The sequence below is a fragment of the Felis catus genome, chromosome B4 (genome assembly GCF_018350175.1).
Source record: "Felis catus isolate Fca126 chromosome B4, F.catus_Fca126_mat1.0, whole genome shotgun sequence".
Taxonomy (NCBI): Eukaryota; Metazoa; Chordata; class Mammalia; order Carnivora; family Felidae; genus Felis; species Felis catus.
Genome location: NC_058374.1, coordinates 74,584,647 through 74,608,312, shown reverse-complemented (window position 1 = coordinate 74,608,312; position 23,666 = coordinate 74,584,647). Strand labels below are relative to the sequence as shown.

Genomic DNA, 23,666 nt, shown 5'->3' with positions numbered 1-23,666 from the left:
TGGGCAGCCTGGACCCGAGCCTCCTGGGGGTTCTGGGGAAGGCGTGCCCAGAGGTAGAGGTCTGGGACCGGTGACCCCCTGCCCTGCTCCCCATGGCAGGCGCTCTTGGGCCAGCGGCTGCGGCTGCAGGAGACCTCTCTGGCCCCGTTCGCCTTGCCGACAGTGTCCTTGCTGCCCGCAATCACGCTGGGGCTCCCCGCCCCTGCCAGGGTGAGTGGCTGAGGCGCCCTCCCCCACTGCAAGCCCCCAGCTTCTGTTCGCTCCCTTCTCCTACCACCTCGCCCTGGCACTTTCACCGCTCTCTCTGGGAGGGATCTTTACCCCCTGTGACTTCTCCCTTCTTCTCTCCAGGCTGATGCTGACCGCAGGACCCATCCGACACTGGGCCCTCGGGGGCCGGTCCTGGGGAGCCCCCATGCTCCCCTCTTCCTGCCCCACAGCCTGGAGTCTGAGTCTGGGGGCCCCTTGTCCTCTCGACTACAGCCCATTCTCCTCCTCGATCCCTCAGTCTCTCACGCGCCCCTGCTGACTGGTGAGTTCCCAGGCTTCTCCAGGGGAGGGTCTGGTCCCTGCATCTTGCTAAGGGCCAAGCCCGGGAAGGGTCCCTTCCTTCCTGCCCCTCTGCAGTCCCCCATCCTGCGTGTCTCCCTGCTGAGTCCCTGCCACCTACCACCCTTTGCTTCCTTCCGTTCCTCCCTTTGGTTCCCTCCTTATGCCCCACCCCCACCCCATTCTTTCCAGTGCCCGGGCTTGGGCCCCTGCCCTTCCACTTTGCCCAGTCCTTACTGACCACCGAGCGGCTCTCTGGGTCAGGCCTCCACCGGCCACTAAGCCGGACCCGCTCAGAGCCCCTGCCCCCAAGCGCCACCGCCCCCCCACCGCTGGGCCCCCTGCAGCCCCGCCTGGACCGGCTCAAACCTCACGTCCAGCTGATCAAGGTGAGGGGAACTGGGTAGGGGAGGTGATGAGGGGTTGCTTAACTGGACCCTGGGGGCTGAAAGAAGGGAGGCTTAGGAAGGGTGAGGATCTGGTGGGCCAGAGAGAGGATATGGCTCCTGAGGGCCAAGAGCTGCCTGGCTGCTAAAGCCCCAACAAGAGGAGCAGCCACCCAGCCCGGCCTACCGTGGCCCACTGCACACCTTGAATCCCAGCATGGCTTCTCAGTGGGCATCTCCCCTCCCCAGAGGCCAGCCAAGCCAAGTGAGAAGCCCCGACTGCGGCAGATCCCCTCAGCTGAGGACCTGGAGACAGATGGTGGGGGAGTGGGGCCGGTGGGGGATGACGGCCTGGAGCACAGGGAGTCAAGCCATGGGCAGCACGAAGCCAGAGGCCCTATTCCTCTCCAGCAGCACCAGCAGGTATGGCAGCGCCCGCTTCCCTGGGAAGGTGCAGTCGGGAGACTCTGGGGTCTGGCACAGACGGAGGGGAGGGAGCCAGGTTACCAGTGTGGGAGACAACTCCGGGACCCACGGTTACCGTATCGGATCCGCACCAAGGTGCAGGCACGCACACCCCTACACGCATCCGGGCACAAGCGTGCGCGTGCATGCGTCCTCATATGCCCACGCCCCGGCAGCCTGGCCCCCTCAGGGTGCAGCTGTGTCCTTGTGCAGCAGTGAGGCTGGGCTCTCGTGGAGCCAAGCGCATTCCTGCCCTAGGACGTCTCCCCTGTGATCCGTTGTACCGTGTCCAGGAAGGCGGCTGGGGCGGGAAATGGGGCGGAGCCGGGCTCAAGCGGTTCAGCCAGGGCGTGCTCACAGCGTATGCGTTTGCTAGTGCTGCTGTGACAAGTAGCACAAACAGGGTGCTTTAAATGGTAGTCATTTATTGTCTCACAGATCTGGGGGCCGGAAGTCCAAGATCGAGGTGCCCTCAGGGTTGGTTCCTTCAAGGGCCGTGAGGAAAGGGGCTGCTCCAGGCCTCTCTCCCCACCTGCAGATGGCCACCTTCTCTCTGAGTCTTCAAGTCGTCCTCCCTCTATGCCTGTCTGTGTACACATTTCCCCTTTTTATAAGGACGGAAGTCATATTAGATTAAGGCTCACCCTGATGAGCTCATTTTAACTTGATTACCTCTGTAAAGACCCCATCCCCAAATCAGGTCATATTCTGAGGTACTGGGCCAGGGGTTAGGACTTTGTAAACAGGAAGTGGGGGGACACAAGTCGGCCCATGGCACATGGTAATAGTCCACACATGTGCAATGGCTCACACAGGCCCCTGTGTCCTTGGGAAGTTGGCCCGAGGCCCCTTACCGGGGTTCTGGCTTTGGAGTCCCAAGGCTCCAAGGCGTTCTGGTGGAATAGCGTGGTCGTTCTGGGCTGCGGACCTTTGGGGGCATCGGCGGGGGCAGGGGGTTCAGCAGTCAAAGGCCAGAGCCCAGCCAGGAGGCAAGGCTGGAGGCATCCTGGAATCTCTCCCGAAGGGGTCCTGCCTGGAGGTTTCTGAGACCTTGGGCAGAAGCATATGGAGCAGAATCCTGAGACCTGGAATCTGAGGCCCCCTGTGTCCCTCAGGTGTTCCTCTGGGAGCAGCAGCGACTGGCTGGGCGGCTCCCACGGGGAGGAACTGGGGACTCTGTGCTGCTTTCCCTGGCCCAGGGCAGTCACCGGCCCCTGTCCAGGGCTCAGTCATCCCCAGCTGCGCCTGCCTCACTGCCAACCCCAGAGCCTGCCAGCCAGGCCCGTGTCCTGCCCAGCTCAGAGACCTCTGCCAGGACCCTGCCGTTCACCACAGGTGAGGCCTGGATTAGAGTGGGGGTGGGAAAAGGGGCTGGGGGCACACGGGCTCAGGCACGAGTCCGTCTGTGTCGTGATGTCGCTCAGGACATTTTTTGAGGCCACAGAGCGCTTTCTGGGTCTTGTGAGGTCCACGTGGCGTCCCATGAAGCAGGTAGAGAGGGTGGTGGTTCTCATCTTACAGATGAGGAGACCTGGGCGCCGGGGACCTAAGGTGACAAGGTTGCCAAATAGCAAGCTGACGGTCAAGCCAGGCCAGGAATCCGGGCCTCCTGGCACCCAGCTCAGATCTTTCAAAAGCGATATTTGTTACGGTTGCTCTGCTTGTAAAAAGAGCTTAAAAGCTTTTTAGAAATTTTATAAACCACGTAAAAACCTAAGAATGAAATAAAAATCACCAGCCAGTATCCCACCACCCCAAAGCAGCCTCTCCTGAAGGCTGCTGTTGTTCAGCCCCATCTTAAGCCAGCTGTGTACAAACTCCGTCTACACACGGGCTGCGTGCTGTGCCCCGCCTTGTTCTGTGAATGTGTTACGAACACGCTGTGATGCAACTCACCCGTAAAAGTGAGATTTTTGGACTATTTCGTCACAGTATTCTATCTTTATTTTTTTCAAGATTTCTTCCGGGTTGGGCTACTCGTTTTCCCTCACGGGAACATCCTTGTGCATAAACCTTCATTCACCCCTGGTGTTGTTTCCCACTCTTAAGGAGTGGCATCCCTGGGCGAAGTGGTGTGAAAGTTTCGCAGATCCTGCTGTCCTGAGGCGTGCTGGACACCCACCGTGTTCAGGGCCCTCTAGGCGTCCCCGCTGTTCAGGCCGAAGCAGTCACTTCCCCAAAACTGCATCTGTCTTGTCACGTGGCTCAGTGTCACTGTAGGCTTCCCCCCTCTCAGTCTGGGGGTTTCTGAGGAATGTTTTTCTCCTCTCGTTCCCCCGTGGCCGCCTATTTGGGTCATGGCATCCAGCGTGAGACCCTGACATTAGGCCTCCTTTTGTTAGGCTCTGAGCTCCTGAGGTCATGGTGGATGCACTGGGCCAGGGGAGCAGGGACAGTGTGGCAGGAAGGCATCGGCTGTGTGGCAGCAGCATTAGCTGGGGCTGTGTCGTGTGTGCGCGGGGTGCCTGAGGCTGCCTGGGTTAGTGACCGGGGTGGGGGTGTGTCTGGGTGTGAGGGGCCGAGGGGCAGGATGGGGTATGTGGGATTGCGTGACGGGGGGCGGGGGGCATGTCAGGTTGGCTCCGTGTGTGTGCGCGTGTGCGTGCAGCCAGGGGCGGGGGTGGGGACTCCCTTGGGTCTGGGCCCTGAGCCCTGTTCTTGGCAGGGCTGGTGTACGACTCGGTGATGCTGAAACACCAGTGCTCCTGCGGGGACAACAGCAGGCACCCGGAGCACGCGGGCCGTATCCAGAGCATCTGGTCCCGGCTGCAGGAGCGGGGGCTCCGGAGCCAGTGTGAGGTGAGCAGGCAGGGAGGGGGCTGCGGAACCGGAGGAGGTGGGAGTGCTGGAAGGGAAGGGAAGGGAAGGGAAGGGAAGGGAAGGGAAGGGAAGGGAAGGGAAGGGGGGCCCTGGAGCCAGTGGGAGATGAGGGGCCAAGTGGGTGGCGGTGATGGCAGGGAGGGGGTGAGCAGGGCCTTAGGAGCTCTGCGGGCCCTTCCCCAGTGTCTCCGGGGCCGGAAGGCCTCCCTGGAGGAGCTGCAGTCAGTGCACTCCGAGCGGCACGTGCTCCTCTATGGCACCAACCCGCTCAGCCGCCTCAAACTGGACAACGGGAAGCTGGCAGGTAGGGGCCTCGTGGTGCCTGGGGTCCCCGGGGCCTCCACTGGCTCACCCGGCCCACTCATCCCCTGTGCTCTCTTGCCCCACCCCTGCCCGGCCTGTGCCCCCAGCATCCTGGGCATCCCCAGGCTGCCCTAGTCCCTCCGCTGCCCACTGCCCTCTTGCCCCGCGTACCTGGCCCCAGCCCTCTGTGGGCTCTCTGTGCTCCCAGCCGGGCCAGAGCCGAGAGGATTCAGCTCACACACACTGGGCCTCTCCCCACAGGGCTCCTGGCACAGCGGATGTTTGTGATGCTGCCCTGTGGTGGGGTAGGGGTAAGTGTGCCCGGGGGGTCTTGAGCGGCCGTTGCCACGGGCTCTCGGAGCTCCTCCCTTCTGTTCTCCCAGGCCCAGCCCCTACCTGCTTGTTCATGTGGTTCTACCAGACCCGTTGGGCCAGGGGCTCTCCCATAATGCTCCTCTGCTGGCTAGAAGCTCCTTGTGGACAGGTGTGTCCTCCACCTATCAGTGTCTCCTGAGTGGGGAGCCCTGTGCCTTGCACTGAGACGGTGTGTGGTAAATGTCGAGTGAGGTTCAAAGAGCAGGGGATCGCCTCCCTTCGTAAGACCTTGGTGGTGGTCGGGATTGTCCCTTCCACGCTGGCCTCCGGGAGGTCAGGCTCCACGGCCTGGGGCTGTGGGGGTGCCTCCGGTGTCCTTGGCGACCCAGGCAATTCTCTCCCACTGCCCACCTTCCCCTCCTCCCTGCTCGCCCAGCTTCAGGGGCGCTCTGCCTCCTCTGGTGGTGTCCCAGCCAGGAGTGTGCAGGCACGGGATGGAGGCCTAGTTCTGGAGGGAAGTGGGAGCCATAGCTGGGGGGCTGTTTGGGAGCCAGTCAGCGCCCTATTCACAACTTCCCATTTCTTGCCACTTTCTGATTTTTCCAACTGTTGTTGCTTCTGTTTTCTCCTCCCTCCTCTCCCTCTCTGTCTGTCTCTCTCTCTCTCTTTCTCCAGCCTCTTGCGACTCTCTCTGCCTTCCTCGCCTCTCTTGGTCCGCCTCGCCCTCCCCATCTCCCCATCATGCCCCCCGGCCCCTCCCTAGCCTTGAGGCCCAGGGACTGGGTTTGGGGGGCCTCCCAGCCTGGGCTAGGGGCCCTGAGTGGAAGACAGTGGTGCAGACGGCCCCTCGAGCTCCGACCGTCCCGCAGGGCCTGAGCAGAGTCAGCTGGGGCTTAAAACCCCCTCCCGGTCCAAACCCCAAGTCCCGCCCAGGTAACGCCATGCCCCCTCCTCTGACTGGGGAGGCAGGCGCGATGCTGCCGGCAGAGTGCTGGCCAGATACGGGCTGGTGATATGGACTGAAGCTGGGAAGGAGAAGTCATGCTGGGATTGGGGGACACAGGAGGCCTTGCCTTTGGGTGGTGGGGCACTGGGGAGGCAGCGCTGTCTGCCCAGCTCCCTGCCCCTGGGGTCCTGGCCGTGGGGTGGGCACCACCCAAGTGGGCCCCGGCTCCTGTGGGGGGCCTCTGGTGACGCAGGCCCTGGCTCTGGCCCCCACAGGTGGATACCGATACCATCTGGAATGAGCTGCACTCTTCCAATGCGGCCCGCTGGGCAGCCGGCAGCGTCACTGACCTTGCCTTCAAAGTCGCTTCCCGTGAGCTAAAGGTAGGAGGTTTGAGCTGAAGGTGGGTGAGCCACAGGGGACGCTGCAGGGACAGCCAGACCCGGGAGCCCAGACCTCTTGTTCCTCTGGGACGTCCCCACAGGGTTTTGGAAGGGAAATTGAGTGCTTGGGGGACTAAGCTGAGATTTGAACCTTAGGGTCATGTTGTTTGGTGGGGAGTCAAGCCACTGTGACCCTGGACCTCTGTCTCGAAGAGACACGGGATTATAATCGTTCAGGATCATTCAACACACAGACCCACGGGGTGACCCCTGGCGAGTTGCAGAGCACGTCTGGACCTTTGTCCATTGGCAAATTGGTTCTTGGCAATACCGAGGGTTTTTTTATAGGCCGGTTGGTGCCTGTGCTTGTTTGCTCTGGGCTGGGCACCTCACGGGGGCCTGTGCTGAGGCCCACGCGCCCCCCTGTCTATGAGCTCAGAGCCCAACGTGGCCTCGTGTTCATTTCTTCTCCTTGGAGGAGCGTTGCAGTTAAAGGCTCAGCCCTGGGTTGTAAATTTTGGTCTTGCCCTCCACAAGCAGGCAGCTTCACACAAGTTATTTAACCTGCCCGAGCTTCAGATTTGTCCTCCTCTGTGAACTGGAGATAATCATGTTGATCTCGTGGAGATGTTGTAAGGATTAGATAACATTTACACTCATAGAGATGTTGGGATGAAACCTGGTGTTTGTAGAGTGCTTGGCACGGTGCCAGGCAGTAGATTTTGCCCAACAAATAGTAACTGTTGTTATAAAGTGATAACAGCTCGAATACACCAAGGTTGGTGGGGGGGGGGGGGGGCGCGGTTTGTTTTCACGTCCAGCCTAAAAGCAGAGGATGCCTGGCTCAGAGGCCCAGCATCGGGGCATCTCAGATCCAGCCTGGCTGTGGTCAGATTTGCGGACAGCTGTTGTCCTGTGACCCCTACTCAAGGGATGAGCCTCGGGTTGGGGGCAGCTTCACGGAGATGTGGCTCCGGGTGCTGACCCTTTGGTTGATGAGCATTCTTTCTGTTTCCAGAATGGTTTTGCTGTGGTTCGGCCCCCAGGACACCATGCGGACCATTCCACAGCCATGTAAGGCCGGGGGGAGGCCTTGCTGGGGGCGATGAGGTGGGGGGGGGGGGGCATTCCCCCTCTGTCCCCTGAGCCTTCTAGGGCTAGGCCAGGCCAGGGGCAGGCAGAGGAAGGAGGCTGGAGAGGTGGAGATACACGGGGGAAATAGGCTGGCAACGCCTCTCTCTCCTCCTCCCAGGGGCTTCTGCTTCTTCAACTCTGTGGCCATTGCCTGCCGGCAGCTTCAACAACAGGGCAAGGCTGGCAAGATCCTCATCATGGACTGGGTAGGTCCCTGTTCCTAGCCCCTTCAGATCCGTGAGCCCTGTGGAAAGAGCCCTGAGCCTGGCAGCAGAGGATATGGCTTCCTGTCCTTGTTCCGCATCAGCCTCCTGAGCCTCACTTTCCTTCTGTGTAAAATGTGGGTGAAGATGACACCACATCAGGGGGTGGGAGGCCCAGGGGCGATGGTGTGGGGGGAAGGCCCTCAGCTGTGACAACCTCCCACCGTGGCAAGAGACATTTGAGTGCTCTTTGGCCTCTACTGGCTTCTTTCTGCAGATCTGATGGTTTCTGCATTTCCGGTACAGTGGTAATAATGGCAGTAACAATAACCGGTAACATCAACATGCTCCTGATCACATCTAGACGCTACAGTTTTACCTGTGATATGTTTGTTTGATCCCAGCTGTAGCCCAGTTTCAGATGAGGAGCGTGAGCCCAGAGAGGTTAAGTAACTTGCACATAGCCACACATGTAGTAAGTTCTGAGACTGGGATTTGAACTCAGGCTGTTGAGCCCTGGAGTACATGCATCCGTGCTAAACCCCTCTGCCCGAACACCCGTGCATGGGACTTTCCTCTACAGAAGGTGACAGTGGAGGAACTTTCCACACTTGTGCCCGCGCACGGTCCTCTGAGTTACCAAGCGTCAGGCCACGGCTCTCCCTGGGAGGGGCGGCGCTGGGGTCCATGTACAGCTCCTCTGTAACTCAGCTTGGGTTCTCATCACTCCATGACCTTGGATCAGACACGGCAGTGGAGGTTCCAGACACGCGTAATCCTGGATTCCTCCCACTTCTGCCACACATTTGTCGCTCTTCCTGGCTGGCTGGTCCTTGGCACGTCTCCTCCCCTTTCATGGTCTCACACCTGTGCACACATGCAGAGGCTGAGGCACAGAGAGAGCCAGTGGACTGCTTAGGACCACTTAACAGTGTAGCTCCAGGAACCCCAGGCTCCTCCCTGCCAGTCTAGGGTCCTGACCCTCAGAAGACGGACTCTGAGATCCCTTCTAACCTCCCCTGGTCTTCCACCTGTGTGCTTTCAGGCCTTCCCTAATCCATTGTCCATCTCCCTGCACAGGATGTTCACCATGGCAATGGCACCCAGCAAACCTTCTACCAGGACCCCAGTGTGCTCTACATCTCCCTGCATCGCCATGATGATGGCAACTTCTTCCCCGGCAGTGGGGCCGTGGATGAGGTAACCGCATGCCCCCTTCTGGCCCCGTTGACTCTCCTTCATGGCCCTGACCGTGCCTCTGTCACAACTAGCTGTGCGATCCTGGGCAGGTTGCTTAGCCTCTCTGATCCTCCGTTTCTCCACCTGGAAGTGAACTGGTCTTGTAGCACTGGCACCCTGGGATTTCTCTCCTGGGACTCTGCTCCCCTCCTGTCTCTCTTGCTTCCTGTTTTCCAGGTGGGAGCTGGCAGCGGTGAGGGCTTCAATGTCAACGTGGCCTGGGCAGGAGGTCTAGACCCCCCTATGGGGGATCCTGAGTACCTGGCTGCCTTCAGGTGAGTGCTCTGGGGGAACAGGGGAGTTATGCCCAGCAAGGCCACCCTTTCCTGCCCCTTTCCCAGCAGTACCAGGCTGGAGGTGATCTGTTGGCTTGGCAGCCCATCCTCATCCAATTGCTGGACATTTTAAACCAGTCCCAGGGTGGGCCTTCCAGACTGAGACAAATGAAAGGAAAGGCAGTGTTTACGCCGGCCTCTAGGAGCCTCCAGCCCCCATGGGAAGACAGGAAACTCAGAATGAAAAAGCCAAGGGTGCTATATAAAGTCACATGTTACCAAGAGCCGAGGTTGAACTGAATGCTGAGAAACAGGCAGGGTGGAGGGAGCACAGCTGCCACATCCAGTCAAAGAAAGCTACCTGGAGGAGGTGGGCTTTGCACAGGAGAGAAGTAATTTATACTGTGGAGAAAGAGACAAAGCAGATGATGTCCATATTGGGGAAGTTGCTTTAGAAAAGGCAGTTGAGAAGAGAGGCTTTGGGCTCTGTTTAGGAACCCTTATGTGGTTCACTCCGGGGTCCCCATTCTGCATTTGAGAAAAGGGAACCCTGGAAGTAGGTTTCAAATACTTTTCTGGAAATACTCTCCATGAGAGCTGGACTGGGGTTCCTGGTATCTGTGTGCCCTGAGCCCAGGGCCTTGAAAGACATCCAAATGGACCTCAGAGTTGGGTAAGGGTGGAGGGAGGCAGCTGTGGGGGACCGGCAGGGGGAGAGGATGAGAGAGTGGATCTGGGTGGCCCAGGACGTCAAGAGAGTCAGCTCTCAAGTGACAAGTGGTCAAGTGTGGTCAACTCAGGCCAAAGTGGGTGGTAGCCAAGCTCTAGGTTTCTAGTCCCAGAGGCTTAGGGACCTGCCCCCACCATGGCCCCACCCACCACACCCCGCAGACATACACACACTCACTCCTCTTTCCTTCCCTTTCTGTCCCATCCTTGACTCCTTCTGCCTCTTGCCAGTCAAGAGCTCTAGGTGGCTGAGTCCTTAGGCTGTGCAGGGACATGGGTGGCCAGCCAGGTCAAGGCGGTCACAGGGATCCATTTATCCTGCCGTTATTGGGCCTCTAGGAGTCCTAAGAACAGGATGCACACAGTTAAAACTGGTGGGAGAGGGCCTGTGCCCCTGGCAGCCCTGCACAGAGTGATGAGCCCCCACATCTGGCACCCTTCACAGGATGGTTGTGATGCCCATTGCCCGAGAGTTCTCTCCGGACCTGGTTCTGGTGTCAGCTGGGTTTGATGCTGCCGAGGGTCACCCAGCCCCGCTGGGTGGCTACCATGTTTCCGCTAAATGTAAGGAGGGCCCGCAGCCCAGGGGGAGGGGCAGGGAATGGGGCCAGGCTGGGAGCGGAGGCACTGCCCAGGCTGGGTTGGCAAGTTTTTTGTGGGGGGGAGAGGGAGATGGGAAGGAGCAGTACTCTCAGAACAGAGGAAGCCCGCTCAGCCTGCTGGGCCCCAGGGCCTGGGGGACAGAGAAGATGGTGAAGCTTAGTGGATAAGATAGGCCGGAGTCGATGCCCCGGGTTCCAGTCCTGGCCTTGCCACTTACTAGCTGTGGCCCTTATGCAAGTCCAGTCCCTTAGGCTCTGCAAGCCGTGACTGAAGCTTACGGGTAGGTTTTGCATGGGAGTCCGTGGGAAAGCCCTTGAAGTAGAGGTGTATGCATCTGGTGATCATTTATAAAAAAGGAAGCAAGCAGGGCAATCACAGAGGTAGAGAGAGTCTGCCTCCCCTCCAGCCGCACCTCTCCTCTTCCTCCCCACCCAATCTTTTAGGTTTTGGGTACATGACCCAGCAGCTGATGAGCTTGGCGGGAGGTGCAGTGGTGCTGGCCTTGGAAGGCGGCCATGACCTCACAGCCATCTGTGACGCTTCTGAGGCCTGTGTGGCTGCTCTTCTGGGAAACAAGGTGAGTTGTCTGCTCCCGTCTGCGCATCTATAGGGCAGGGAGCCCGGCTCCCCAGGACTGCCCCAAAGGGCAGGCAGATGGAGTGCTTCCTGGAGGGCTTGCAGATAGGGTGGGGGTGGCAGGCCTGGAATGAGGGGGACAGAGTGGGTGCCCCTTCCCCAGGTCAAGTCTAGGACCAGTGTTTCCAACGGTAGGCAGAGTCAGGAGCACATGAATATTTGTGCCTGGAAAGCCAGGGCCCTTGGGGTAGGAGAGCTGGGCCTGTGGCTCCCTGAGAGACTGGTGGCTGATGTACTGTTTTCTTCTGTAGGTGGATCCTCTCTCAGAAGAAGGCTGGAAGCAGAAGCCCAACCTCAACGCCATCCGCTCTTTGGAAGCCGTGATCCAGGTGCACAGTGAGTATAGAGAGAGGATGCTCCTGCCCTCAGACTTGGGAGAAGCTCAGGGGTCAGTTGCCCTCAGTAACCTGGGCCCCCTGGCTTCCAGTACCAGCCAGGTGAGGGTCTCTGCTGCAGTGTTGGAATGAGCTTCCTACAAATCACCCCAATAGTAATGGTGGGACTGCCTCCCTCCCCATGAATGGATACTCTTGGAGCCCTCCAGATGGATCCAGTGAGGACTACCATGAGTCAGGGAACCCCTGCCTCCTCCAGGCAGGACTGTCCTCCAATCTCCAGCCACAGCCCTAGGCCAAGGCCGGGCCAGTAGCAACGGTTAGGCCTTTTGACAAAATCGCTGCTTCCTGCCTTGACCCTCAATCCTGGCCACAGGGTCTTGGGAGCGCTGCCTGCTCTGGGGGCTGGTTTTGGAATAACCTCACATTTGGAAAGCATTTAAAATTTTCACCTTCAACTTAGCATCTATGGAGCACTTTATATAAAGACCCATGTTCAATGCTAGGGATACAAAAGTGAATGAAATAGATTTTCCCACATCCAGGGCCAGTAGGGTGAGTATACATAACAGTGAAGATGCCACTGGTACTTTGCATGGGTACTTCACACACTGGGCCAAGCCCTGGGCTGGGCATGTCCCGTAGACATCATTTCTTACAACAGTCGGCAGGATGGTCATGTCCATGGCCTAGCGGGGGCAGTGGAAGCCCAGGGTGGGTAAGTGACTTGCCGACAGCCACACAGAGCAGCCGTGGTGGTGGTCAGCTCTCTGTGCTCTGTCCTTCCCACCTACCACGCTGTCCTGTCCTATGTGCTGGGCTGAGCATTGCTGGGGACAGCACATGAGTGAGATCCTGTGTTCCAGGAGGCTGGAGCTCGAGATCTGTGAGATGACTCTGATGCAGACCCCATCTAGGAGAAACTGAGCCCTCCTGGTGCTCTTAGGAACCCTATACCTATGGGAATGGGTCACAGGTGGTCTTTCACCCAAAGAGGTGGGAGAATGGCTTGGGCACCTGCTGGAGCCCCCTCATAGCCACGATGAATCTTCTCTGCTCACCCTGTCAGGGCTGCGGGGGGGGGGGGGGCCGAGTAGGGGAACGTGTTCTGTTGAAGGCAGAGGCAGGTGAGAGCGTTGACCCGAACCTGAGGACACGCCCGCTGCTGTCGGGCCCTTGGCCTGAGGGGTCCAGCCTCGATATCAGTCTAGAATGCATGGTGTGGCAGGGTGGAGGGGCTCGCTTCCCCAGCCCTTTCCGACTCCGCTTCTTGTCCCAGGTAAATACTGGGGCTGCATGCAGCGCCTGGCCTCCTGTCCAGACTCCTGGGTGCCCAGGGTGCCAGGGGCCGACACAGAAGAAGTGGAGGCAGTGACCGCACTGGCATCCCTCTCCGTGGGCATCCTGGCTGAAGAGCGGTAATGCCCGACCCCTGGCCGACAGGCTCTCCACCCCTCGGACTCCTCCAACTTGAGGATCCCCGATCCTGGCACAGCCGCCCCAGCCTTCTCAGGCTTCCTGGGAGGCTAGGCTGAGGCCCTTCCTGCAGCCCTTGGCCCTCCGGCATCTCAATCCTTGTCTCTCCCCCAGGCCCTCACAACAGCTGGTGGAGGAGGAAGAACCTATGAATCTCTAAGGCTTAGAACGGATCTGCCTGCCCACCCTGCCCTTCGGACCTGGTTCTCTTCTAACCTCTGGCCATAGTACCCATTCCCGGAGTCTTCAGAGAGCCTTTGGGCAGGTAGTTGGGGCCAGAGAACGGCCCCTTGACAGTCACCCCAAGGAGCCTGAGAAGGGCCCTGGGTCTAGGATAGGGACCAGAGAGGACCCCGAGAAGAGGCAGGCTGGGCAGTCGGCCAGCCCTTGGTAGGGCTCTCTCAAGAACAGAGTCTACCCCTTTGGGGTGCAGGCCCCTGGCTGGGCCCCCCTTCCTCAGGACTGCACAGAGGAGGACTGGCTCAGTCAGGCTCACTGATAACCACTATTCTTGGCTCTGTAGACCCTGGGCTTTGCACACAGCCCCAGGCTCCACACAGAAATGTGAACTTGGCCTCAACCAGGGTGGCCCTTCTGAGGCTCTGAGGGCTGGGCCAGAGGGGGGGGGAGAAGGGGATGGGTAGGAGGAGCCAGGGGGTCCCCTATACCTGAGTGCAGGGGGAATCCCTCTTGCCTGCTTCTTCAGATGACTCTGGAAGCTTCCTCCCCCCTCCCCCCGCCACTGGGCAGGGAGACAAAGCTCCTTCCAAGAGAGCGAGCAGTCCTTGGCAGGCCTCCCATCTGGTCCCTGCCCCTGCCAGAGGCCACCCTACGTCCGCCATCTCAGTGCCCTGGTGGAGCAGACAGGTGCTCTTGGAGTTCTGTGCTTCCTGAGCCAATGGTGCCAAACTCTTCATCTCCCCTCAGTAGCACAGCATGACCACCAGGGACCCCTTGGTCACTGCCCTCCTCCATGAGACTTCTCTCTTTCTGGGGTCTCCCTCACCCAGCTCTGACTCCTGCCCTCCATAGGACCAGCTCGGCTGAGGGGAAAGGGGGTGGGAGAGTGGATGCAAGACATGGGGGAGGGGAGGCTGCCCTGGCCAAGTCTTCAAGGCTTCTGGGGTCCAGGCCTGGGGCCAAGAAGGAAAGTATTTGTGTGCTAGAGAGAGTGAGAGTATGTGTGTGTGTGTGCGTGTGTGTGTGCGCGTGTGTGCACGCGCGCGTATGTGTGTGTCTTCCCGAGAACCACCACCCCCTGTGTATGTATGCATGTTTTTGTAAAAAAGAAAAAAAAAGAAAAGAAAAAAATGGAAAAAAAATCTGAATAAATGTTTTATTTGCTTTAAAGGTGCCTGTGGAAGGGCCTCCTGGGGGTGAGGGGGGCACAGCGAGCATAGTATGGCTGCACGGCACAGTGTGCGTCTCATTTGGTGTGGCAGAGGGACCAGGGTCAGGCTGCGGGCCGGCACGCCTCCAGCTCCTTGCCCCTCTGTGACAGCTCCCTTGCAGGAAAAATCCATGCTGAACGCACCCTAGCGGCCCCCACCTGCCCATGGTGGGGTAATAAAGAGGCAGCGGCTTTGGTCTGGGTCCGTACACACAAGGCCCACCGAGAGTGTGAGGTACAGATACACAGACCCAGCTCACTAACACGTCCGCAGAGAGTGGCGAATCAGACCTACCTGGGTTCAAGTCCCAGCTGGGGGCTCAGGTAAGTCATGTCACCTCCTGGGGCCTCTGGTTATCAGTTAAAGGCTCCAGAAATAGACGCTGTTTATGGTCCCTTCCTGCTCGGATGTACCATCCCTTCTTAACATATACCGAGCTTGGAAGAGACCATGCGTGAGGCAACAGGCTGGGACAAGCTCATCCAGTCACCAGAGGGAAAGGTGCCAGGCTGCCGACGCCCATCTTTATATAGTTCTGAGCCAGCCAGGTTCCTCCAGGCGGCAGGAGTAGCAGCCGCATCACCTCAGACCTGGCCCCGAGCCCTCAGCCTGGGAGAATATGAAGGGAAGCAGGTTCACCCCCTTCCTGTCTGTCCTGGCCTCTGGGGGGACAAGGCACTACCTCCCGCTGGTGGTGCCGAAGCCGTGCCTCTGGGCATCCTCGCCCCGGCTGGGATGGGTTGAGAGCCAAGCCGCTGGGCTCCCCCATGCCAAGAGGGGCCAGAGGGAGAGGGCCTCCAGCCCCTGAGACACAGATCTCCCCTCTACCCTCCAGGGCACAACTTGAGCTAAGGAGACCGTTTAACTAGAGACCCTCCACCAGCGCCCTTCCTGCCTACCGCTCCCACGGCACCTCCCCCGCTCCCCGCAAGATTCCCACCCCACAAGGAACCACCAGAGGCTATCTGATACAAATGGCTGCTGTATTTCTGCTAAAGTGACAGTGACACAGATAAGGCAAAGAGCTGAAGGGCAGGACACATCAGGTGGGGAGAGGGTAGACCGTGCAACATGGCAGCCTAACATAAAAAAGATCTATGTAACAATAGCTCCTTCCCTCCCGAGTTAGGTGAGCCCTTGTGCCAGTGTATAGGCAGAAAAGCAGATGTCCTTCAGAAAGGAGATTAAAAAAGACAAAAGCTCTAGGTGAAGGGCAGTGGGCGGGGGCAGGGTCGGTGGGGTGTCTCGTAGCTAGGGATAATGTATGTGAGAAGGGATGGAAATGTAGGGCTGGAGGTGCCCGGCCACGGAGCTGAGGGGTTCCTTCCAGCCCGCACCATGCTGCCCCCTTCCCCAAAGCCCTTCTGGGGGCAGGGCACCTTTCCCAGACACTTCGTCTGGCCTCATTCAGGGAGTCCTGCTTGGGGAGGGTGGTATGTGTAAAAGAGAGGGCTTGGGTATGGCGAAGATGACTGGTTCTAGCACACTCATGGGAGACCGGCTCTGGGGTGATGAGGGACACTAAACTCTCAGGTCCCCAGGCCTTGGGAAAAGAGAGTCAAGTATTGCCATCCCTGGGATTGAGGAGTTAAGCTACCTGACTCTCAAGGACAACAGGATGGGGTGTTGGGGCTGGGGCCTGAGAGGCCTCTACTAGAGATCCCTTACTTGGCCTGACCTCCCAGGTTCCCAGCCTGGCCTGAGGGAGAGTGCCCCCAGGCATAGGTCACGGCTCACTGCCCTACCCCTTGACTCATTGCCCTGGCCCTCCTTGCGAAGATTCCTCACTGAGCGCTAAGAAAATAGATCCATTTGGAAAGGTCTAAAGCTGCCCTCCAGCCAGGCTGAGGAGGAGCAACTTGGCAGGAAGGACCCCTTTCCGCTGCACCCGGATCTCCCCCACAACGGGAGCAGGACATCTTCCGGGGAGACCGCAGTCCTCTTGCTGTGTATCTTCTGCCACAGATCTAGGGTTTCCAGGGGGGTGTGGCAGGCCTGTCTGGTGTCTCAGAGGCTGAGTCCAGGTCCTGAGGACCTTCGGGGTCCAGAAACCTCACCCCTCGGGTCAGAAGTCGCTGAGGATGCTGATGTCGGCGAAGTCAGCCCGGTAGCGGTGGGCATAAAGGCTGAGCAGGAAGGCCCACTTGAAGGAGATGAAGCTCCAGACGCAGGAGAGGTAGTAGCTGTTGGGGTCTGTGAGGCCTGCAGGGGACAGGAACCCAACCGCGACTTGAGAGGGCCTTGCCCTGGACCCCAGCCACCATGCCGCCAGCCCGGGGCCACCCCTCCCCACAAACTCCAGTAGAGATGGAGTGCGATACCTGTTTTAAAGTATTCAGGGTTTGCAGGCAGGAGGCAGTGGGGATGAGGGAAGGTCAGGACTGGCCAAACACAGGTCTGTGTCCTGTACTGGGCCTTCCTGCATTTACCCTGCACGGCTTCCAACCTGCTTGAGCATTAGACTCCTTAGGGGCAGGAAGGGCCTTTGTCTGCTTGCTGGCCGCCGCCACCAGGGGGCGCTCCCACCCCAGAGCTGGGCGGAAGGACTGACCCGTTCTGCTAATAACAACCGTCACTGCGGACCTCCAGCGCGCACACCCCCGCTCAACGCTTCGCACGCAGTTCACTGAACCCTGCCACCCCTAGCGGTGGGTACTCATTCCCCTCCTTAACACTGAGAAAACCCAGGCACCGGGAGGTTAAGTGATCTGCCCGAGTCCCTCGGACACAAGCTTTGGAACCAGGACCAGAATCCCGGGTCGCTCCTAAGCCCCCACCCCCCTCCCAGTGGCCCTCCCATGCCCTTCCCTCCCTGACCCGCCCTCACTCTGGTGTCGGGTGACAGCCAGCACCAGGAAGGTGCAGAGGGTGGCGATGGAGACTGCCGAGAAGAGGACGCCCACGAAGAAGAAGCCACGCAGCCCTTTGAGCCAGGTCCTCCAGTAATCCTGCATGTACATCACGTGCGTCACCAGCACCCACAGCGCCAGCACACCTGCGGGGGACAGACTCGTCAGCCCAGGGAGCGAACCACCGTTCCCCGCGCCCCCCCCCCCAGGCCTTCAGCCCCGGGGACCCCGGGGACCCCAGGGCCCTTTCTGTCCCAGAGGCCAGAGCTGTTTACATAATACTACTAAGATAATGTTGGCCTTTCACTGTCTCGTGACTGCGGAGTGGAGTGTTCTGGAGGCTCCAAGGCCCCTGGCCAGGACTTGAATGCAAAAGCAGATTAAGAGAATCTAGGTGCCTTCTGTTAAGCCAGATGTTGAAGTGATGTGCAAAAATAGGGAACCATGCCATTCTTCTCCCTAATTTTTTTGTTTTGAAAAACATGAATATTTCTTACACAAAAATGTTATTTGTGGCAACGCAAAGTTATTTTTAATATTGCTTCAAAGTGCTTGAAAATGTTCTGGGTCTTAATTTCTAGTATGGTGCGTATGGATAGACAGAACCCACATACACAAAATTTCCTCGGGGCTTCCCTACTTTTCAAGGGCGTGAAGAGGTCCTGACATCAGCAGGTTTGGGAATCAATGCAGTCCAGCCTGTTTTCTGAGGACCTGTGACTCCCTACCCTGAGGGCCACTGAGGGGGGAAGTGGCCCTCTCACCCTGATGCTCCTGCTCTACCTGGCCCTCAGAGGCCAAAACCCAGACACCTCGAGGCCTGTGGCTGACCTCTTGGCCCTTTCGCAACTCCCTGGACTGGTCTTGCAGAGTGAGGAAGCCCGGCAGGGAGACCCCCCCAATGCCACCCAGCACCCAAGTGGCCTTCTTGCTCTTGGCTAGACCCGACCTCACTCCCTCTAGTTTGCTGAGAGGGCAGGCCAGACACCCCAGCCTTTCCTGGGCCTGCCCTCGGGGCAAACTAAGATGCCAGCTGCCACTCAGCCACTACAATGAGTGCCCTCTGTGCCGGGCCGTGCCTGCCGGTGCAGCCCCATGAGCGGAACAAATACCAATGCTATTGACAAGGGTCTGGAGCAGGGCCACGGGGTCCCAGCAAGGAAGGAATGAGGAACGCGGCAAAGCCAGCTGTAAGCTCTCTACCTGGGTGTGGGCTACACGGGCTGCTGGGTCCTAGGAGTCAGGAGACCTTTCAAAAAGACAGTCACACACACTACATGCAGAATAGCATATGTGCATAGGAAGGGTGGGCATCTGGTTGGGGAAAGTGGTTATCTTGGGCAAGGGAGAGAAGGAAGGGAAGTTGACAGATTGGGGGTGGGAGAGTGCTTCAACTGAATCGGTGGTATTTTCTTAGGCCGGGTGCTAAGTAGAAGGGAGTTCATTAAATCATCTATCCTTTTTTACATGCCCAAGATTTTTCATATATATATTTTTAAGTGAGGAGGGAAAAAGAGGCTGGCAGGGGGGAGCATCATCACAGAACTATGCTCTGGTTATCAGCTCAGAAGCTGTCACAATTCAGGCAGCCTGGCAAGGGACAGCAAACCACGAGACTGGAAGCCAGGAAGCCTGGGGCCTGGCACCGCTGTGCTGCTCATGACCTCTCAAGAGCCTTGTGTTTCCACCTCTAGAAATGGGTGAACCCAGAGGTCCTGCCAGCGTGGAAACTCGGCGACCCCAGGCTTCCAGCCTAGAGAGGGCTCAGCCCTGCCAGCCCCGCCCCCAGCCTCCCCTCCCACCCTGTCTGACCTGCACTCTCCCAGCTCCGCTCCTCCCCACCCCAACCTTCTGCAGGGGTCTGGCGCCTGGACCGTGGGCGCCTCCAGCCCTGAGATCAGGGCGAGCGGGAACAAGCGTCTATCCATCCCCGCCTAGACAGCAAGCTGGAGCAGGCCAGAGGTGGCTCATGGCTTCGGCTTACATCTTATACGATCTGGAGCAGGGCATCTGGCCACCCTTCCCAGAAGCATCTCCCAGACCTCTCACAGGCATCGTAAGTTCATCTGGGGATGCCACTGGGTTCTAAAGGGCCCTAGGAAGAAGGCATATGGTCATGGAGCGCATCCAAGGAACAGTCTAATGGGCTTCTGCATGGGGCCGCTCTGCTTACCCTCTTCCTCAGTCCTCCATGGAGGGGCCTGAGTAGAGAAGCTCTAAGATCTGTTAGCGCTCAAGGATTCTGGAGCCGGCTCAGGAGAAGAATAAGGAGGTCAGAGTTATTCCTCTGTGACTCAGCAATTTCTGGGTTAGGAAATGCTGAAATAGGGGACTGTGGAAATGCCATCTCTTAGTCCACTGGCCGTGCTGCAGCAGGGCCCCCAGAACTCCCCCTCCCCCATGTACCAGAAAGTGCTAGGAAAAGGAAGATGGTCATTTTGGGTGTTCCACGTACTCGTTCTTTGTTAATAAGCAGGCACAATACCCACTTCTCACTTCCCCTGTACACAGGCCTTGCCTCCAGACAAACACAAGCCACTTCTGGAAGCAGGCTCCCACCACTGCCCTTGGAACAGGGGCCCCTCCCAAGGTGATCAGGAGCCTCCACTGGTCCCCTCCCACACCTCAGGCAGGAAGCAATTGTCCCCCAGGTCTGCTCTCTTCCCCAGGACGCTCTGGATTCCAGGAAGCCTGGTCGGTCCAATTCAGGGCAGAATGGACAGTTGCCCCGGCCTGCATGCCCTCACCCCTCACTCCTCACCCCACCTGCTTCAATGAGTGGAGCCCCTGCTCCACTTGGGGCTCACGGCTAACAGGATAAAGGCAAGGAAGGAGCAGAGGTGGTCAGTGAGAGTATCACCAGTGGCTGGATTGGTGAGGAGCCAGGAGGAGGCCAAGGGAGCCCACAGAGAAATTCAGGCAACTGGGAGCGCAGGCCAAGGCTCCGCTCTGTTCTTGCACCCCTGCCTTCCACCCCTGCCCTAGGGGAAAGCGAGGCCCCGGGCCCCAGTGCTCCTCTCCCTCTCAGCTCATGTGGGCCATTTAGATTCCTTGAGCAACTTTTCTGTTCTTTTTATCTTTCCTCGGTCTACCAGACCTGGGACAAGAGTCTGTGTGTTTCCCCAGGATTCCCACAGCAAAACCATTTCCTCCGCAAATGCCTTTCCTCCAAGCCGCTTCTTCCCAGACACCCATCAAGGTGGACGAGGGTGGGTCTCCACCCATGCAGGGGAGAAGGAGTGTGCTGGGGCTGCCCTCTGGTGACTCAGCAGTTTCTGCGCTGGAAAATGCCAAGTCAGAAGTGGGGTGCTCACAAGTCAGTAAATCTGCTGATGCTTCACCCCCAAAAGAGGAAGGAGGCTGACTGGCTGCAGACTCTCTCAGAACCCACTCAGGGTGGAGAGGGCAGGGGAGGGGGGCCATGACCTGGCGACCCCTCCCCCCACCCGCTGCACCACCACCAGGCAGCCTGGCTCTTCTGTTGCCACCTCCTGCTCGTCTGGAAGGCCAGACTGTCGGGGAGGCGCCGGCACCCTGCTCCAGCTGCTGGCTGGCCTAGCACCTCTCCCGGCAGGCCACACCACAGCCGGCCTGCCTCAGAGGCCAAGGGAAGCCTTCCCAGAGGGAGAGAGGGCAGAATTTGGGTCAGAGGGAAACCCCACACTCCCTGGAGCCCAAGCCACAGGACCTTTTCCACAGCCTTCCAAGAGGCAGCTGCGAAATGAACACTGCAGAGAGAGAGAGAAAGAGAGCCCTACACTAGCATTTCCGACCTGGAGGGGGGCCTCCAAGATCACCTCTTTCACTGATACATCCTCCCACGGGGGGAAGCTGAGGCCCAGGAGGCATCAATGCGCCCAAGGTCGCATGGCTAGGCGGGGCTCACCCCCCCCCCCCCCCCCCCCCGGGCCAGACTCTAACACACTAGCTCTGACCCCCTTCCTCCTCAGCCCCAAGCAGCCCCTTCATCTCAGGTCTCAGTGCAGCCACAGGGCCTGGCCTGAAGACACCCCTTCCCAACGGGAAAGAAAGCAGCAGGGCCAACAGGAACAACACAAAACTTCAAGAAGAGAACCTTCGGGAACAAAGTAGCTGGGGGACAGGGGGCGCAGAGGGGGAGCCAGGGGTCTGTAGATAACTGAGCAATGATGGGCTGGCTGCCTCCAGGGAGGACAGAAACCCACAGGTGGGGGGGGCATCTAGGTAGGCATGAGAGCATCCCAGCCAGGGTACCCTGTGCCCTGCCTTGGTGCCCCCCAAAGGGCTCCGTTTGGCATTGCTTAGGCTGTGGTTATTATGTATGCTCCTCTTTTAAGGCAGAAATCCCACCTCCCCTTCCTTGTCTACCAGGGATGGCACTCAGTAAGCTTGGTGGCAAGGAGTAAATACAGTTACTTTCAGTTAGTACATTTAGGACTCTTTGGGGCAGAGGATTTTAAGAACGGAATCAGGTCACCACATGTAAAAGTAATATCCTTATATGCATTCTTTCCCAAAGTTCTTTTCCCACACATATTATTTCATGTAGCTGTGTAACCCTGGGCCAGCTATTTATTTAAGCTTCAGTTTAAGCCTTATCTGTAAAATGGGCACAATGATAATGCCTACATAGGATTAATGTAAAGATTAAATAAGATGATAGAAACAGGTTGCTCTACACAGTGCCTGACACACAGAAAGTATTAGAAGGCAATGCTGGCAAGTAGAAATAACATGTTTTGTCTTCACGCCAACTGCACGACACAGAGAGGTTAGTTGCGTGCCCAAAGGTGCACAGCGAAGACAGCGCATTGGTGAGGACCCTGCCTCCACCAGCACCCTGACGTTCTCACTCTAGCGCTCGCCTCCCCTCTCCTCTTTAAAGCACAGAAAAGGCAGCCAGCGCGGGGTTCAGCAGACCTTGCCAGAGGAGCCACAGCCCAGGGGCGGCAAAGACACGCCGACGTGCTGGGAAGAAAATGTCCAGTTTCCATCAGATCCCTAGCGCGGTCCCCCCCCCCCACCCCGGTCTCCGCTGAGGACTCTATTTGGGGGTGGGGTCCGCACTGGCTGGAGGAGAGGGGCTTCCCCAGGAACCCCCAGCCCTCCTTTCCACTTACTCCTCCTCTGCCTCACCCGGCCGCCTGGCAAGGGGCGCTTGAGGAGCGGAGATCCCCCGGCACAGGCGTGTGTGTGTGGCTGGGGGGCCGCCTGGAGGGTGGCGGGGGAAGCCGGCGCGCGGGGAGGACGCTGTCACCCGGCAGCCCCGCCGGCGGCGCGGCAGGTTCGTGCAAACGGCGGAGGCGGGCCGAGGCGGGCCGGGGCGGGCTCGGGCGGGCATCGGCTCCCGCCGGCGCCCGGGCCCGCGCGGGGCCTGCGCTGCCCACGGACGGTTTTGGGTAAACAGCTCCCCGCCCCCGCCCCGGTCCCCGGGGCAGCGCGGCCCGCGGGGAGCCTCCGGGAGCAGCTGACAGCGCCTCCCGCAACCGCGCGCCCGCAGCCGGGACCCGGAGCCCCCCTCCCCCCCGCCGCCGCCGCCGCGCGCCCCGGGGTACCTGCGAGCCCCCCCATGGCCGCGGTCCCCGGCTGTCTGTACACCACGGTCCAGACGAGGAAGATGGAGAAGCCGGCCGCGGAGCTGAGGCCGGAGTAGGCGGCGCGGAGGCCGAGCTGCAGGCGGGACGGGGCCATGGGGGCCGCGGGCGCCGGGCGGGGAGGGCGAGCGCCGCGACAGTCACAGGTGCAGGGCCGGGGCCGGGGCGGCGAGCCGCGCGAGCCGGGAGCCGGGAGCCGGGAGCCGCCGGCCGCCCCGCGCTCCGCCCCCGGCCCGCCCCCCGCGCCGCCGGCACAGCGCCCTCCCCGGCCGGAGGCCGCCCGCGCCCGGAACCTCACCGCGCGGGGCCGGAGCTCCGCCAAGCGAGGCCGTTGGGCCTCCGGGCTGGCTTGGGGGGCGCCTGGTAACGAGGCGGGTGCCGGGGCTCGTCCGCGGACTCGATATTTGGGCCTGGGCGGGGCCCGGAAACACGTGTACACAAGCCGGCGGCGGTGACTGCTTGAACATGTTTATCTCAGTATAAAAGTCTCGCTTAAAATTCCCTGTCAATTTCTCCTTAAAAATTAAGATATAAAAATTGGGAAATAGGAACGTGCACAGTGGATAGGATTCCTTCCACCCTGCCCCGATCCACCAGATTCCCTCCCCCGGACTTTTTTACGCGCACCTCGGGGGATACTTCACCGGGAAGTATGAGAACGCCAGCGCTGTGATCATCACCTTGTAACCTCAAACACCTCGCTCACCCTGACAGCTTCCCCTTCCTTTCATCTCCACGAGCCTCATCCCCCCCCCACCCCAAATCCCTACCAAACGTCATCCCCACTCTCAGAATCTATAGCAGGAGTATATTGAACTACCACTGTGACCCCAACTTCCTACTGGGAGCTGGGAGGGAACATCAAACAGAACCCAGAGCCCTCAAGCACATACGATCTAGGTGGGGAGGGCCATCACATACCTGCGCAAAACAAGTCGCCTGTATCTCCATTAGTTTCCTTTTGCTGCTCTAACAAATCACCACCAGTGTAATGGCCTCAAGCAACAAACATTTATTATCGCATCGTTCTGTGGGTCAGGAGTCTAAAAATGGATC

At 59.2% G+C, this 23,666-nt stretch overlaps 2 protein-coding genes across 7 annotated transcripts in view; one reads left to right on the top strand and one right to left on the bottom strand.

The window, feature by feature from the left end:
* Positions 1-17,546, top strand: part of HDAC7 (histone deacetylase 7) — a 40,095-nt gene extending 22,549 nt beyond the window's left edge. For 5 of the 6 annotated variants that reach the window (XM_019834849.2, XM_011283885.3, XM_023256990.2 and 2 more), the window contains 19 exons: positions 100-210; positions 352-532; positions 742-938; positions 1,185-1,358; positions 2,516-2,735; positions 4,066-4,199; positions 4,404-4,524; positions 4,785-4,834; positions 6,060-6,167; positions 7,186-7,241; positions 7,420-7,507; positions 8,585-8,704; positions 8,921-9,018; positions 10,193-10,311; positions 10,794-10,927; positions 11,238-11,322; positions 12,601-12,739; positions 12,912-16,836; positions 17,034-17,546. In XM_019834849.2, the coding sequence (XP_019690408.2) occupies positions 100-210; positions 352-532; positions 742-938; positions 1,185-1,358; positions 2,516-2,735; positions 4,066-4,199; positions 4,404-4,524; positions 4,785-4,834; positions 6,060-6,167; positions 7,186-7,241; positions 7,420-7,507; positions 8,585-8,704; positions 8,921-9,018; positions 10,193-10,311; positions 10,794-10,927; positions 11,238-11,322; positions 12,601-12,739; positions 12,912-12,957 (2,181 nt within the window). In that variant the 3' untranslated portion in view covers positions 12,958-16,836; positions 17,034-17,546. The remainder of the gene's footprint in view (positions 1-99; positions 211-351; positions 533-741; positions 939-1,184; positions 1,359-2,515; positions 2,736-4,065; positions 4,200-4,403; positions 4,525-4,784; positions 4,835-6,059; positions 6,168-7,185; positions 7,242-7,419; positions 7,508-8,584; positions 8,705-8,920; positions 9,019-10,192; positions 10,312-10,793; positions 10,928-11,237; positions 11,323-12,600; positions 12,740-12,911; positions 16,837-17,033) is intronic. The other variant, XM_011283887.3, reaches the window with a different exon arrangement.
* SLC48A1 (solute carrier family 48 member 1) lies at positions 15,153-22,792 on the bottom strand. Its single transcript, XM_023256992.2, has 3 exons — positions 22,572-22,792; positions 17,016-17,183; positions 15,153-16,390 (listed from the first exon to the last, which is right to left on the bottom strand). Exons 1-3 carry the CDS (start codon positions 22,705-22,707, stop codon positions 16,254-16,256), a joined length of 441 nt encoding a protein of 146 aa, XP_023112760.1. The 5' UTR covers positions 22,708-22,792; the 3' UTR covers positions 15,153-16,253.
* Between the last annotated feature and the right edge of the window lie 874 nt (positions 22,793-23,666).